The sequence below is a fragment of the Ranitomeya imitator genome, chromosome 1, assembly GCF_032444005.1.
Source record: "Ranitomeya imitator isolate aRanImi1 chromosome 1, aRanImi1.pri, whole genome shotgun sequence".
In the NCBI taxonomy this organism is placed as follows: domain Eukaryota; kingdom Metazoa; phylum Chordata; class Amphibia; order Anura; family Dendrobatidae; genus Ranitomeya; species Ranitomeya imitator.
The window spans coordinates 1,101,165,462-1,101,179,745 of NC_091282.1; the positions used below are offsets into that span (position 1 = coordinate 1,101,165,462).

Here is a 14,284-nt window from a genome sequence, read left to right on the forward strand (position 1 = left end):
GATGTCTCCCATTCAACACATCTGGAAAGTCATTGGTCGACAATTGCAAAGGGAGCTACCAGCAGAGGATCTTGAGGACTTGAAGTGTATTAAGTGCATCAGAACATTCCTCACACAACCATTAACCCCTTTCTGACCCTGGACGGAATAGTACGTCCGAGGTCAGTAACCCCGCTTTGATGCGGGCTCCGGTGGTGAGCCCACATCAAAGCTGGGACATGTCAGCTGTTTTGAACAGCTGACATCTGCCCACAATAGACGCGGCCAGAATTGTGATCCGCCCACGCCTATTAACTCGCTAAATGCCACTGTCAAACTTTGACGGCGGCATTTAACAAGCGCTTCCAACCATCTGGCCGGAAATGCACGCACTGGTGACCCCCGTCACGTGATTGGGGGTCATCGGTGCGTTGGCATGATAACCAGAGGTCTCCTGAAGACCTCTATGGTTGCTGATGCCAGATTGCTATAAGCGCCACCTTGTGGTCGGCGCTTATAGAAATGCTCTAATTACTACATAGGGGCGATCTGAGCATCACCTCTATGTAGCAGAGGCGATTGAGTTGTGACAGCTTCTAGCCTCCCATGGAGGATATTGAAGCATGGCAAAAAAAAAATTTAAAAATGTTTTTAAAAATATGAAAAAAATGAAAAAATATAAAAAGTTTAAATCACCCCCCTTTCGCTCCATTCAAAATAAAACAATACGAAAAAAAATCAAACCTACACATATTTGGTATCGCCGCATTCAAAATTGCCCGATCTATCAATGAAAAAAAGGATTAACCTGATCGCTAACAACGTAGCAAGCAAAAAAAATTAAAACACCAGAATTACGTTTTTTTGGTCAATAATGCAATAATGGGCGATGAAAAGAATGTATCTGCACTAAAATGGTATCATTAAAATAGTCAGCTTGGTGACCAAAAATTAACCCCTCACCCAACCCCTGATCACGAAATATGGAGACACTACAGGCAACATAAAATTGTGCAATTTTTCTTTTTTAAGCAAAGTTTGGAATTTTTTCGCCACTTAGGTAAAAAAGAACTTAGACATGTTTGGTGTCTGTGAACTCGTAATGACCTGGAGAATCATAATGGCAGGTCAGTTTTAACATTTAGGAAACCTAGCAAAAAAAGCCAAACAAAAAACAAGTGTGGGATTGCACTTTTTTTGCTATTTCATCACCCTTGGATTTTTTTCCCGTTTTCTAGTACACGACATGGTAAAACCAATGGTATCGTTCAAAAGTACAACTCGTCCCGCAAAAAACAAGCCCTCACATGGCCATATCGACCGAAAAATAAAAAAGTTATGGCTCTGGGAAAGAGGAAAGCAAAAAACGAAAATGCAAAAACGCAAAAATCTCCAGGGGTTAAGGGGTAAATAACCTCAATGATAGCAGCCAAGGCATGTAAGTGCTGTAGTAATTAACACGTCTATATCGATTTCCATAACTCCACGGCTTTAGATTCTTGATGTTGCAATTTCAATATTGAGGAGGGTTGATGAAACAACAAATAAACATTTTTAAATCTCCTTCTTTTCCTTGAATGCAGATAGAGGAATCTAAAAACAAATCAATTAACATATCTGGTATTGCTATTTGCGTAGTTATGGGACATAAATATTTATCCCATAAGAGGCGCAGTAAGATGGGAAAAATCAAAATGACAGAGTTGCCATTTTTGGTCCCATCACTTCCCTAAACCATGGAATATAAAAAGAGATGAAAAGTCATACATAGCCCAAAATTGCAACAATACACAGTACAGCCCCGAGAGCGCAACCAGCAGGACGATACTGAGCGGTGCTGCTCACAAGGCGCTGACTGCAGCCGGAGGGCTTTTATGTTACACATATACTCTGTATAACGCCTGGATCACACACAGCGAGATACGGCCGAGTCTCGCAGGTGTAAACCCAGCTCTGGCGCCGGCACTCCGGAGCGGAGCGTGCACTCCATGCAGGTACGGACTGGGGATGAAATTCAGTCCTGGAATTTGAAATCACACAGGCCCATGATGTCCCCGTCCCCAATAACCAGATGGGATATATTACTAATATTACCCTGGATGGAGGAAAGGAAGATTTACTGCAAGACCAATATTTCTAATGACACCCACTGCATGCTGAGCTAAGTGATGGAGTGACCGGCTTTGTGCTTCGTCACAACTGTTAACAGTATGGGTGCCTTGAGAACACTGATTCTGTTAACAATGTAGCACATAAGGCAGCCCACAACCAGACCGGCCCTTCTGGCATTTGCCAGAATTGCCAAATGGCCAGTCCGGCCCTGGCTCCATGTGTTGCTGTGCGGCCGCACGCTCCGCTCTGGAGGAGGGTTTTCACCTGCGAGACTTGGCCGTATCTCGCGTATGTGTGATCCCGGCCTAAGTCTGGGGTCCCCATCACCGTTCTGACCCCTCTAGCTCGTTACCGCCTCATTAAACTCCATAATAACAAAACTCAGAAAACAATGGCGGAATTGGGATTTGCTTTTCACCATTTCAAAACCATAACTCGCCCCACAAACAATAAGCCGTCCTACAACCTGAGACTGAACAATACAAGAGTTAGGGTATGTTCACACAGGGCGTTTTTGCTGCTTTTTTTTCTGCAGCAAAACCTGATCTTCTTGGAAACAAGCTGTGTCAAAAACGCGTTTTGGTGTTTTTTTTTGCTGCGTTTTGTGTGTCTCTTTAGGGAGTAAGCTGTTTTTTCTCATGCTGCACTATGTGTCTCCATGGTACCGTGTACACGCTTGTTTTATGGCTGCAGTGTCTACACACGGCGCCGGTCTCATATCCACCTGCTGTGAGAAGTGGTTCCGGGTGTTTGCCCCCAACTAAGATGGCGCCGCACGATCACATCTAGTCACGTGGCGGTAGCGGAAACACCTTGACGTACCGATGAGGGGCAGTGACGTACAGCGGGCTGTGTAGCCGGAGTTTTGCTCAGTGTTTCCGGAGTTACCGCAGGTTTAGAGCCGCTTCGCTGGCAGTTTCCTTGGATGGAGATGGAGGACGAAGATGATGTATCCGAGTTCCTCAGACAGAACCGGGAGACGGCGGACTGGGTGGAGAGTGTGAGGGGCGAGTGCGAGTCCGACAAGCAGTGGCGGCACCGGAGAGAGTTCATACTGCGGAACATGACAGACTTCTGCGGGGACGAACAGCTGCCGCCTCTCGGCTCCAACCACCGGGGCCTGGACCAGCTGCTCGCCTACTCCATGGTGTGGAGCAACCACGTGTTCTCCGGCTGCCGGTAAGAGGATCAGTGTGCCGGTGCTGCCGTCAGGTGTGGCTCCTGCTTCCGGGCCCCTGGCGTGTTGTCCCTGCCGCCGTCCTGGGCACCGCCGCACCCCCCTGGCGTGTTGTCCCTGCCGCCGTCCTGGGCACCACCGCACCCCCTGGCATGTCATCCCTGCCACCGTCCTGGGCACCGCCACACCCCCCTGGCGTGTTGTCCCTGCCACCCTCCTGGGCACCGCCGCATCCCCCTGGCGTGTGGTCCCTGCTGCCGGGCACCGCCGCATCCCCCTGGCGTGTGGTCCCTGCCGCCGTCCTGGGCACCACCGCACCCACTGGCGTGTTGTCCCTGTCACCCTCCTGGGCACCATCGCATCCCCCTGGTGTGTGGTCCCTGCAGCCGTCCTGGGCACCACAGCACCCCCTGGCGTGTGGTCCCTGCTGCCGGGCACCGCCGCATCCCCCTGGCGTGTGGTCCCTGACGCCATCCTGGGCACCCCCTGGCGTGTGGTCCCTGCTGCCGGGCACCGCCGCACCCCCTACTACTGGCCGTAAATCACAGCATTGTATAACTGCACCCGTTTTGCACAGTCTTCACCTTGACTATAAGAAATATCACAATCTGCATGAGTGAATTCAGTGAGGTTTCCGCATTCCACAAGTCGTCAGCCTGCACATAACACAATAATAGAAACCGCTAGTAGCCGCCTTCCTCGGGTCCCATGTTGTCTCCACCAAGGTTTTGGTGATTGTACCTTCTGCAGCAGTGACGTCAAGTCAGCAACGCTGCAGCCAATCATCCAATGGTCTTTACCAGTCGCTGCTGACGTGTCGTCATCACTGCTTCTGGGAAACAGTCACTGGAGCCGCGGCAGATAAGCATGTTGGAACCCGGTACTGTGAATACCAGCTGCGTCTATAATTTTTGACACTGGCATGCATAATGCTGAATGCGGATCCCCACTTTCAACCAATGGGAAAATGCCGGATGAAGAACACAATAATAAAAGCTACATCAGACTCCAGTAGGCACCACAAGACATTTTTGTGTAGTTTTACATTTCAATTACTGATTTACAATCACATTGGGTTACAAATAAGTTAAAAATGCCAATAAGACAAAAAATGGTAATTGTTTCAAATGCTGTGAATCCGGCCCAATACTGTGAGGACCAGCTTCTCTTGGTCTGAGTCTGTGTGTGGACGCAATAGCCAATCACTGACCCCAGATGTGCAAACTTCTCTAAAGACCTTTCATACTAACATCTATATGATACATTATTGTTGTGTTTTGTAGCCACTGTTGCAGCAGACTTAGTATTCTTCTTTGCTTCTTTTCTTTTTTTCTTAGTTATCCTCAACCAGTCATGGATAGAGTCCTTGACATGGCAGAAAATATAAAGGTGACTGATGCCCCAGTCCATACAACCCGCGATGAACTGGTTTCCAAGGTGAAGAAAAGAGGGATTGCAAGTAGCAATGGTTAGCAGAACATAGCCGTAAACATTAGGACTGTAATCACTTCAATGTTTGGTAAATGAGCCACTGTTCACCAAAACCACAGGAAAAACGACAACCCATCTTCCGTGGCACGCAGGCTAAACTTACACAGTGCATGTAACCACATGGGTAATATTTTCTGATATTTTGCGAGGTAGTTTTATTGATTAGCATATATACACATGGAGAATCGGATGGAGTATACATTGACAAAATAAAAGACATTTTGACCACTCCGGGGTCTTTATCAAGGTGGCAGAATATCTAAAATAACATACATTACAGAATGTAATACAAAATATACAAGAATTGGGACAAAACATAAGATATCTCCATATATGAACATACAAACGATCACATATTACTGTGATTAAACATAAGGACCAATGGAATATACGTGTGTGTATATACATAACCATGGTCTAGGAACTAATCAATAATATTGTCATGCAAAATATCAATTTTTGAGTGTGGCGGATTTTCCTTGCTGTATGCGTTGGGACTACGACCCACTCCTTCTGCACCTCTCCTTTAAATTGAGTGTAGACCATTTTTTTCTCTATTGAATCACTGTGTATTTTCTGAGGCAGGAATCCCAGTGTGATCCTCAGGTGTTTTTTTTTTTTTTTTCTGCTTGGTTATACACTAGTATGGATCAGCATGAAGATCCGTTCCATTATCATTCAATGCACTCACTCCAGACCTGCATACAGAAAATCCGCAGCAGACTAAAGGTACCTTCACACTCAGCGACGCTGCAGCGATACAGACAACGATGTCGATCGCTGCAGCGTCGCTGTTTGGTTGCTGGAGAGCTGTCACACAGACAGCTCTCCAGCGATCAACGATGCCGGTAACCAGGGTTAACATCGGGTTACTAAGCACAGGGCCGCGCTTAGTAACCCGATGTTTACCCTGGTTACCATCGTAAAAGTAAAAAAAACAAACACTACATACTTACCTTCCGCTGTCTGTCCTCGGCGCTCTGCTTTCCTGCACTGACTGTGAGCACAGCGGCCGGAAAGCACAGCGGTGACGTCACCGCTGTGCTTTCCGGCTGGCTGGCGCTCACAGCCAGTGCAGAGAAGCAGAGCGCCGGGGACAGACAGCGGAATGTAAGTATGTAGTGTTTGTTTTTTTTAACTTTTACGCTGGTAACCAGGGTAAACATCGGGTTACTTAGCACGGCCCTGCGCTTAGTAACCCAATGTTTACCCTGGTTACCAGTGAAGACATCGCTGAATCGGCGTCACACACGCCGATTCAGCGATGTCTGCAGGGAGTCCAGCGACGAAATAAAGTTCTGGACTTTCTGCAGCGACCAACGACATCACAGCGGGATCCTGATCGCTGCTGCGTGTCAAACTGAACGATATCGCTATCCAGGACGCTGCAACGTCACGGATCGCTAGCGATATCGTTCAGTATGACGGTACCTTCACATTTTATCCACATGCCACTGAAATTCTGGAGATGGATCTGTGGTACAGATTTTTCAATTGGTAGCATGTCTATTTGTACTGGGGAGAGGCTGCAAGAAAATCTGCATGTGCTGCTGAAAAATTCTATTCCCATTTGTCAGTACCTGGAAGCCTCCATTTATTTACTGGCACAAGCCATGATATAGTTTGTGTGTGACCGCTTCAATGGTCACGTGTAGTGAAATGTCATTGCTGAAGGCCATGCGAGCATTGCCAAGAGGGAGGTTGAAAATATAGAAAGTGGTATAGTAAGGGGTATATGTAGTGTTGAGCAAGTATACTCGTTACTCGGGTTTCCCCGAGCACGCTCAGGTGGTTTCTGAGTATTTGGGCGTGCTCAGAGATTTTGTTTTCGGCACCGCGGCTGCATGATTTACGGCTGCTAGACAGGCTGAACACATGCAGGGATTGCCTGTTTGTTTGGGAATTCTCACATGTATTCTGCCTATCTAGCAGACGCAAATCATGCAGCTGCGGCAACGAAAACAAAATCTCCAAGCACTTCAAAATACTCGGAGACCACCCAAGCATGCTTGGGAAAACCCAAGTAACGAGTATACTCGCTCATCACTAGGTATATGTTTTATATAATCAACTCCAAACCTGCAAGAAGATCTCCACTAATATTCTCACAATTTGCAATGTCTTTTTTTTTTCTAATTTACTGTGGACATTTTCTGTAGCAAATCTATTTGTGTGGATGTATCTGAAAGCTGCCCATATACATTAAGTAAATGTCAGCAGCATCCTGAGTCTCGCCATCAAGAAAGGAACAGGCAGACTGTACAATATGCCTGGAAGACAAGCTGCTGCAGAACAGTGTTGACTTCCACATTAAATTAGCATTCTGTATTTTTATGCCACTAGCTGTAGCATATTTACGGCCTATTTAAGTTGCCTTTTTTAAATAATGGGTTGTCCTTCCTTAAAGGTACAATTATTGTATGACAATATATGAAAGCCTTTTAAATATACCCCAGATTAGAGCATCTTTAAGGAAGAGTGGTCAAGCATAAGTGAAAGTGGGGAGCCACTGCAAAGAGTTATATGCCAACTAGATGGTCGCCTGATTCTAACGCATCGGGTATTCTAGAATATGCATGTCCCCGTAGTATATGGACAATAATGATTCCAAAATTCGCGGCAGACTGTGCCCGTCGCTGATTGGTCGAGGCAACCTTTATGACATCATCGTCGCCATGGCAACCATTATGACATCTACGTTGATACTGTGCCCGTCGCTGATTGGTCGAGGCGAATTCGCGGTAGACTGCCCGTCGCTGATTGGTCGAGGCAACCTTTATGACATCATCGTCGCCATGCTGTGCCTGTCGCTGATTGGTCGAGGCCTGGCGGCCTCGACCAATCAGAGTGGCGGGATTTCCAGGACAGACAGACAGAAAAACCCTTAGACAATTATATATATAGATGCTGAAGATAGCTGCATAAGAGGCATGAACAGGAAAACTTGTGCTGGAGATCAAAACCTGTCCAAGTGTGTCAACCTCTTTTTTTTTATTGATTTCATCCATTTGTAAGGTAAATCAGGAGTGGAGCCTACAGACAGAAAAGCTATAATTGTTAGATTCACTCCACTTCTATGCCAATACCAAAAATATAGACGTGACTAAAGCCTATAGGACTGGGTGCACCTGTAGATACACGGACACTTGTTGACCATAGTACTATTCTGCTGTATGTTACCAGTTTTCTCCAGTGTGCAAACAAACCTGTAATATATTTTTTTCCTTTATGCAGAAGGGGTAGAAGATGAACCCGCGAAGAAGCAGAGATCTACTGATGCGACCTGGAGTAATTCCAAGGTCGACTACCAGGAAAGTTCACATGCTGAACCTGCGGAGGCTCCTCACGATGAAGCACAAAGGACAGATGTAGGCAGTCATCAGTCTGGTGATCAGGAATTGAAAAGTAACAGTTACGCTCGCTCCGCCACAAAAGCCCAGGCACAAGCTAATACAGGGAAAAGTGCCCGCAGATTGACGTCTGAGGACATCAAGAGTCGCCAGCCATTCTTTAATAGACTGTACAAAAGAGTAGCCTGGAAGCTGGTATCTTCAGGGGGCTATAGCCTTAACCTCAACCATACAGAAGTGCTGACATCTTCTGTTGAGTCTTTAAGCTCTACACTGGACATTGCTTTTGTGCCTCTGAAGGACTTGGCAGATTTGCCACAAAATAAGACGACTCAGGAAAACATAGTGTGTGAACTGCGATGCCAAGGTGTGTACTTAGGCATGGGTTGTGGCAAAACAAAAGAAAATGCCAAAGCTGTGGCTTCCAGGGAGGCAATAAAAGTATTCCTGAAGAAGAAGGTGGTAGTAAAAATATGCAAGAGGAAGTACTGTGGTCGAGATGTTGAAGACCTGGCACTACTGGATGAGGAATTGCGCTATCCAAATTTGCCCCCTGCAGTAAATAACCCACGTGATCTCATATAACAAATTCTTATTTAGGGGTGGTCTCACGACATTCCTTTATTCCTATCCAAAGGTGTGGTGGTAAATGTATGCCCACTGGGGGAGAACTAATTGCTGGGACCCACACTTATTAATAGAACTGGCATCCTGTGTGACTGGAGCACTAGTGTCCCATGTGTGACACGACCCAAAGGGAGCTGTGATAATTCATGCACTACTGCTCCCATAGAAGTGACTGGGTCTGTGGTCATTCATGTACAATACTGCTTTCTCATGGGACTCTGTGTAGCTGATCTCTTGCCCAGTGGCTGTCACAGCGATTGGACCTTCAGTAACCATACATTTACCACCCGTCCTGTGGTCACTATTCTAACACAAATATGCATATGAAAAGCAATGTACATTCACAAATATGAATGCATAAAGATGTTTTATTGGATCAAAGAAAAAAAACAATTTTATGACTCGATCCATCACAGCAATTTTTAGGCAGAATACTGGCGTAAATTTTCTTTGAAACGTTTACAACGTTTGTTGTTTTGCGGCTTTTGATGTTTTCACGCCAGTTTCTCCCAGCTCTGCCAAAGTGGCCGAGGAGAAGGTGTGATGCCACTGCTGGTCTAATGATGGACTGTGGTATTCCTTTTGCCAGTAAAGGAGGCACACTATTCTTTATCAATGAGGAGCGTCTAACTCAATATGCCCGCTCATCTAGGCCGGCAAGAAAATCACTAATCTTGATGAATCGTGGCCTAGGTTTATAGTAATACAAGATGAACAGTTATGAAGTAATCCACCAACATATGTGCAAGCACTCGATATTGAATGAGGGGAGAGAGGATCAATCAAAGGAGCCCTGTGGCTGCAGCTTCCTCTGGATACATGATAAATATTCGTGGGATGACCACTTTAAATGCAAAAATACAGTACATGCCACATCCTTTTTGCATTACATGTTACATGCAGTAGATATTTTTCTGTCTTTTTTTCTTGAGTTTTAATAGGTAAAAATGTTACCGATCTTAACTGGAGTGCGAAAGAACTAAAGTGTTTTTTTTTGTTTGTTTTTTTCTCTGTTCCTAGGTTTTTGATTTGTGTGCTTTTACATGAAAAACATTAATATGTTTTTAAAGTTATTTTATGACGTCGATTCATTAAAGTTTGATACATTTTGTCAATAGCATTTTCTCTACAGAACAATACAAAGAATTTGACGTTTTCCTCGGGGCTGTAATTAAGAGTTTATTTTTCATTAACCGATTATATTCCAGTCTGCTTCATGACAGATTTGACATAATTAAATTTGACTTTCGTAACAGAATTTGGTTTTATGTTCTTATTTCATTTTAGGATTGTTTCTATTGGCTCTTTCAGTCTTGACTGCTAGTGTTTGCAGTCCAGGTAAATTAACCCCTTAATGACTGCCAATACGCATTAAAACCGCGTCCGCTAAGGGGCCTTATTCCCTCATTGCCAAATGAGAATAAGGGTACAGTTACCCCCATAGTAGGAATATCTCTGGGGTCTCGGCTACCGTGGATAGCTGAGAGTCTGGAGAGCTCGATCAGGGCTGGATTTTCCGATTCCCCGATTATGTGATTCCTGTTATTCAATGAATAATGGCAATCACACACACAAAAAAAAGTGTGCTTGCTATTAAAGTAATTTCTCTCTACTAACATGATATGCATGTAGGATAGAGAAATGATGTCCCCCAAGCCCCTGTGCTCCTGGCACTTCAACTCCTTTTCCTGGGGGTGGGGTGGGGGGAGTGCGCCCGCTGACATCTGCCGGCTGGCAAAGCATGGAATTTTTCCTGTTGGTTCCTTTTGATCACTAACAGACCCTCTCACATTGATCAAAAGGCAGTAATTAGTATGTCTCCCCCCCCCCCCCCCATGCTATCCCCTTATAGATTACTTCTTTTTTATTATTTCCGAATTTTTATTAATTTAATTATTTGCCATTAGGGGTGAGGGTTGGGCTTACTGTGAGGGTTGGGATTTTAAAAATAAAAAAAAAATAGATATATGACAAGTGTTGAGTAGGGATGAGCGAACTAGTATCCGGTATAGAACGTGGACATTTTATTGTGTGTCTCATGGGCACTTCCAGAGCCATCAAATCTGTGATTGGCAGGCACAGCATGTGACCCAACCTGTATAACGACCGGATCATGAGTGCAGCCGCCATTATTTTTGCGTTGGTGTAGGGACAGGACGCAGCTGGAGTGAGGTACAGATTCTGCCAGATTCCTATCCCTGGCTCAGGGATAGGAAACAAAGGGTGGTTATTAATGGAGCACACTCGGACTGGGTAGCGGTTAGCAGTGGGGTACCACAGGGGTCAGTATTGGGCCCTCTTCTTTTTAACATATTTATTAATGACCTTGTAGGAGGCATTCAGAGTAGAATTTCAATATTTGCAGATGACACTAAACTCTGCAGGGTAATCAATACAGAGGAGGACAATTTTATATTACAGGATGATTTATGTAAACTAGAAGCTTGGGCTGATAAATGGCAAATGAGCTTTAATGGGGATAAATGTAAGGTCATGCACTTGGGTAGAAGTAATAAGATGTATAACTATGCGCTTAATTCTAAAACTCTGGGCAAAACCGTCAATGAAAAAGACCTGGGTGTATGGGTGGATGACAAACTTATATTCAGTGGCCAGTGTCCGGCAGCTGCTACAAAGGCAAATAAAATAATGGGATGCATTAAAAGAGGCATAGATGCTCATGAGGAGAACATAATTTTATCTCTATACAAGTCACTAGTTCGACCACACTTAGAATTCTGTGCACAGTTCTGGTCTCCGGTGTTTAAGAAAGACATAGCTGAACTGGAGCGGATGCAGAGAAGAACGACCAAGGTTATTAGAGGACTGGGGGGTCTGCAATACCAAGATAGGTTATTACACTTGGGGCTATTTAGTTTGGAAAAACGAAGACTAAGGGGTGATCTTATTTTAATGTATAAATATATGAGGGGACAGTACAAAGACCTTTCTGATGATCTTTTTAATCATAGACCTGAAACAGGGACAAGGGGGCATCCTCTGCGGTTGGAGGAAAAAAGATTTAAGCATAATAACAGATGCGGATTCTTTACTGTAAGAGCAGTGAGACTATGGAACTCTCTGCCTCATGATGTTATAATGAGTGATTCATTACTTAAATTTAAGAGGGGACTGGATACCTTTCTGGAAAAGTATGTCACAGGGTATATACACTAGATTCCTTGATAGGGCGTTGATCAAGGGAACTAGTCTGATTGCCGTATGTGGAGTCAGGAAGGAATTTTTTTCCCCAATGTGTAGCTTACTCTTTGCCACATGGTTTTTTTTGCCTTCTTCTGGATCAACATGTTAGGGCATGTTAGGTTAGGCTATGGGTTGAACTAGATGGACATATAGTCTTCCTTCAACCTTAATAACTATGTAACTATGTAACAGTGTACTCTGCAACCCCTCACCTGTAAGAGTACTGTCCTTTTAAGGTATATGCACACGTTGCAAATTTGCCTGTGGAATTTTCTGTGCAGATTCTTCCTCTCTTGCCAGGAAACGCAGGTGCGGATTAGATGCGTTTTTCATGCAGATTTGTATGCGTTTTTGAAAGCTAAATAAAGATCTGTTATTGAACAAAAAAAAGAATTGTGATGTCATTTCTTGTCCAACCTCTTCATTTACATACTCCATTGAAGAATAATGTTAACACACAGATAGATATATTGATAGATAGATCTAGAGATAATCTATAGATAGCTCTATCCATCTATCTATACATAGATCTATAGATGGATATATCTATAGGTAGATCTATCTATAGATATGGCTCAGTGGTTAGCACTGCAGCCTTGCAGTGCTGGAGTCCTGGGTTCAAATCCCACCAAGAACAACATCTGCAAGGAGTTCTCCCAGTGTTTGCGTGGGTTTCCGTAGTTCTCCGGTTTCCCCCCACATTCCAAAGACATACTGATAGGGAATTTAGATTGTGAGCCCCATCGGGGGCAGTGATGATAATGTGTGCAAAATTTAAAGCGCTGCGGAATATGTTAAAGCTATATAAAAATAGATTATTATAATATATGTATTTATCTATAGATAGATTTATAGATAGGTAGATCTATAGATAATACCAAGACCGATGTTTAGTAATAAACATAATAAAAAGGTACATAAAGAGTTAAAGACACACAAAATCTCTATTGGCCGAGGTCACACTTGCAAGAAACTCGCACGAGTCTCACATCTCAATACCCGGCACTACCGCCAGCACTGGGACCGGAGCGTTCTGCTACATAGAAATACATGTAGCCGCACACTCTGGTCCCAAGTGCCGGCGCCAGTGGCAGGTGTTGAGGTGCGAGACTTGTGCGAGTTTCTCGCAAGTGTGACCCCGGCCTTTAACTCAATATCTGCTTCATTTAACCCCTTTACCCCCAAGGGTGGTTTGCACATTAATGACCGGGCCAATTTTTACAATTCTGACCACTGTCCCTTTATGAGGTTATAACTCTGGAACGCTTCAATGGATCCTGGTGATTCTGACATTGTTTTCTTGTGACATATTGTACTTCATGACAATGGTAAAAATTCTTTGATAGTACCTGCGTTTATTTGTGAAAAAAACGGAAATTTGGCAAATTATGAAAATTTCGCAATTTTCCAACTTTGAATTTTTATGCAATTAAATCACAGAGATATGTCACACAAAATACTTAATAAGTAACATTTCCCACATGTCTACTTTACATCAGCACAATTTTGGAACCAAAATTTTTTTTTGTTAGGGAGTTATAAGGGTTAAAAGTTGACCAGCAATTTCTCATTTCTACAACACCATTTTATTTTAGGGACCACATCTCATTTGAAGTCATTTTGAGGGGTCTATATGATAGAAAATACCCAAGTGTGACACCATTCTAAAAACTACACCCCTCAAGGTGCTCAAAACCATATTCAAGAAGTTTATTAACCCTTCTGGTGCTTCACAGGAATTTTTTGAATGTTTAAATAAAAATGAACATTTAACTTTTTCACAAAAAATTTAATTCAGCTCCAATTTGTTTTATTTTACCAAGGGTAACAGGAGAAAATGGACCCCAAACATTGTTGTATAATTTGTCCTGAGTATGCCAATACCCCACATGTGGGGGTAAACCACTGTTTGGGCGCATGGCAGAGCTCGGAAGCGAAGGAGTGCCATTTGACTTTTCAATGCAAAATTGACTGGAATTGAGATGGGACGCCATGTTTCGTTTGGAGAGCCCCTGATGTGGCTAAACATTGAAACCCCCCACAAGTGACACCATTTTGGAAAGTAGACCCCCTAAGGAACTTATCTAGAGGTGTGGTGAGCACTTTGACCCAACAAGTGCTTCACAGAAGTTTATAATGTAGAACCGTAAAAATAAAAAAATCATATTTTTTCACAAAAATTATTTTTCGCCCCCAATTTTTTATTTTCCCAAGGGTAAGAGAAGAAATTGGACCCCAAAAGTTGTTGTACAATTTGTCCTGAGTACGCTGATACCCCATATGTGGGGGTAAACCACTGTTTGGGCGGATGGGAGAGCTCGGAAGGGAAGGAGCGCCGTTTGAC

The 14,284-nt window shown here is 44.0% G+C and overlaps 1 protein-coding gene across 2 annotated transcripts; it reads left to right on the top strand.

Moving 5' to 3' along the window:
- The first annotated feature begins 2,911 nt into the window (after positions 1 to 2,911).
- Positions 2,912 to 9,994, top strand: CDKN2AIP (CDKN2A interacting protein). Of its 2 annotated transcripts, none has more exons than XM_069744274.1 (3): positions 2,912 to 3,270; positions 4,606 to 4,736; positions 7,994 to 9,994. In XM_069744274.1, exons 1-3 carry the CDS (start codon positions 3,017 to 3,019, stop codon positions 8,692 to 8,694), a joined length of 1,086 nt encoding a protein of 361 aa, XP_069600375.1. In that variant the 5' UTR covers positions 2,912 to 3,016; the 3' UTR covers positions 8,695 to 9,994. The 2 variants fall into 2 exon arrangements, with proteins under 2 accessions (XP_069600375.1, XP_069600376.1); XM_069744275.1 differs by having other exon boundaries at positions 4,606 to 4,705.
- Positions 9,995 to 14,284: the final 4,290 nt, after the last annotated feature.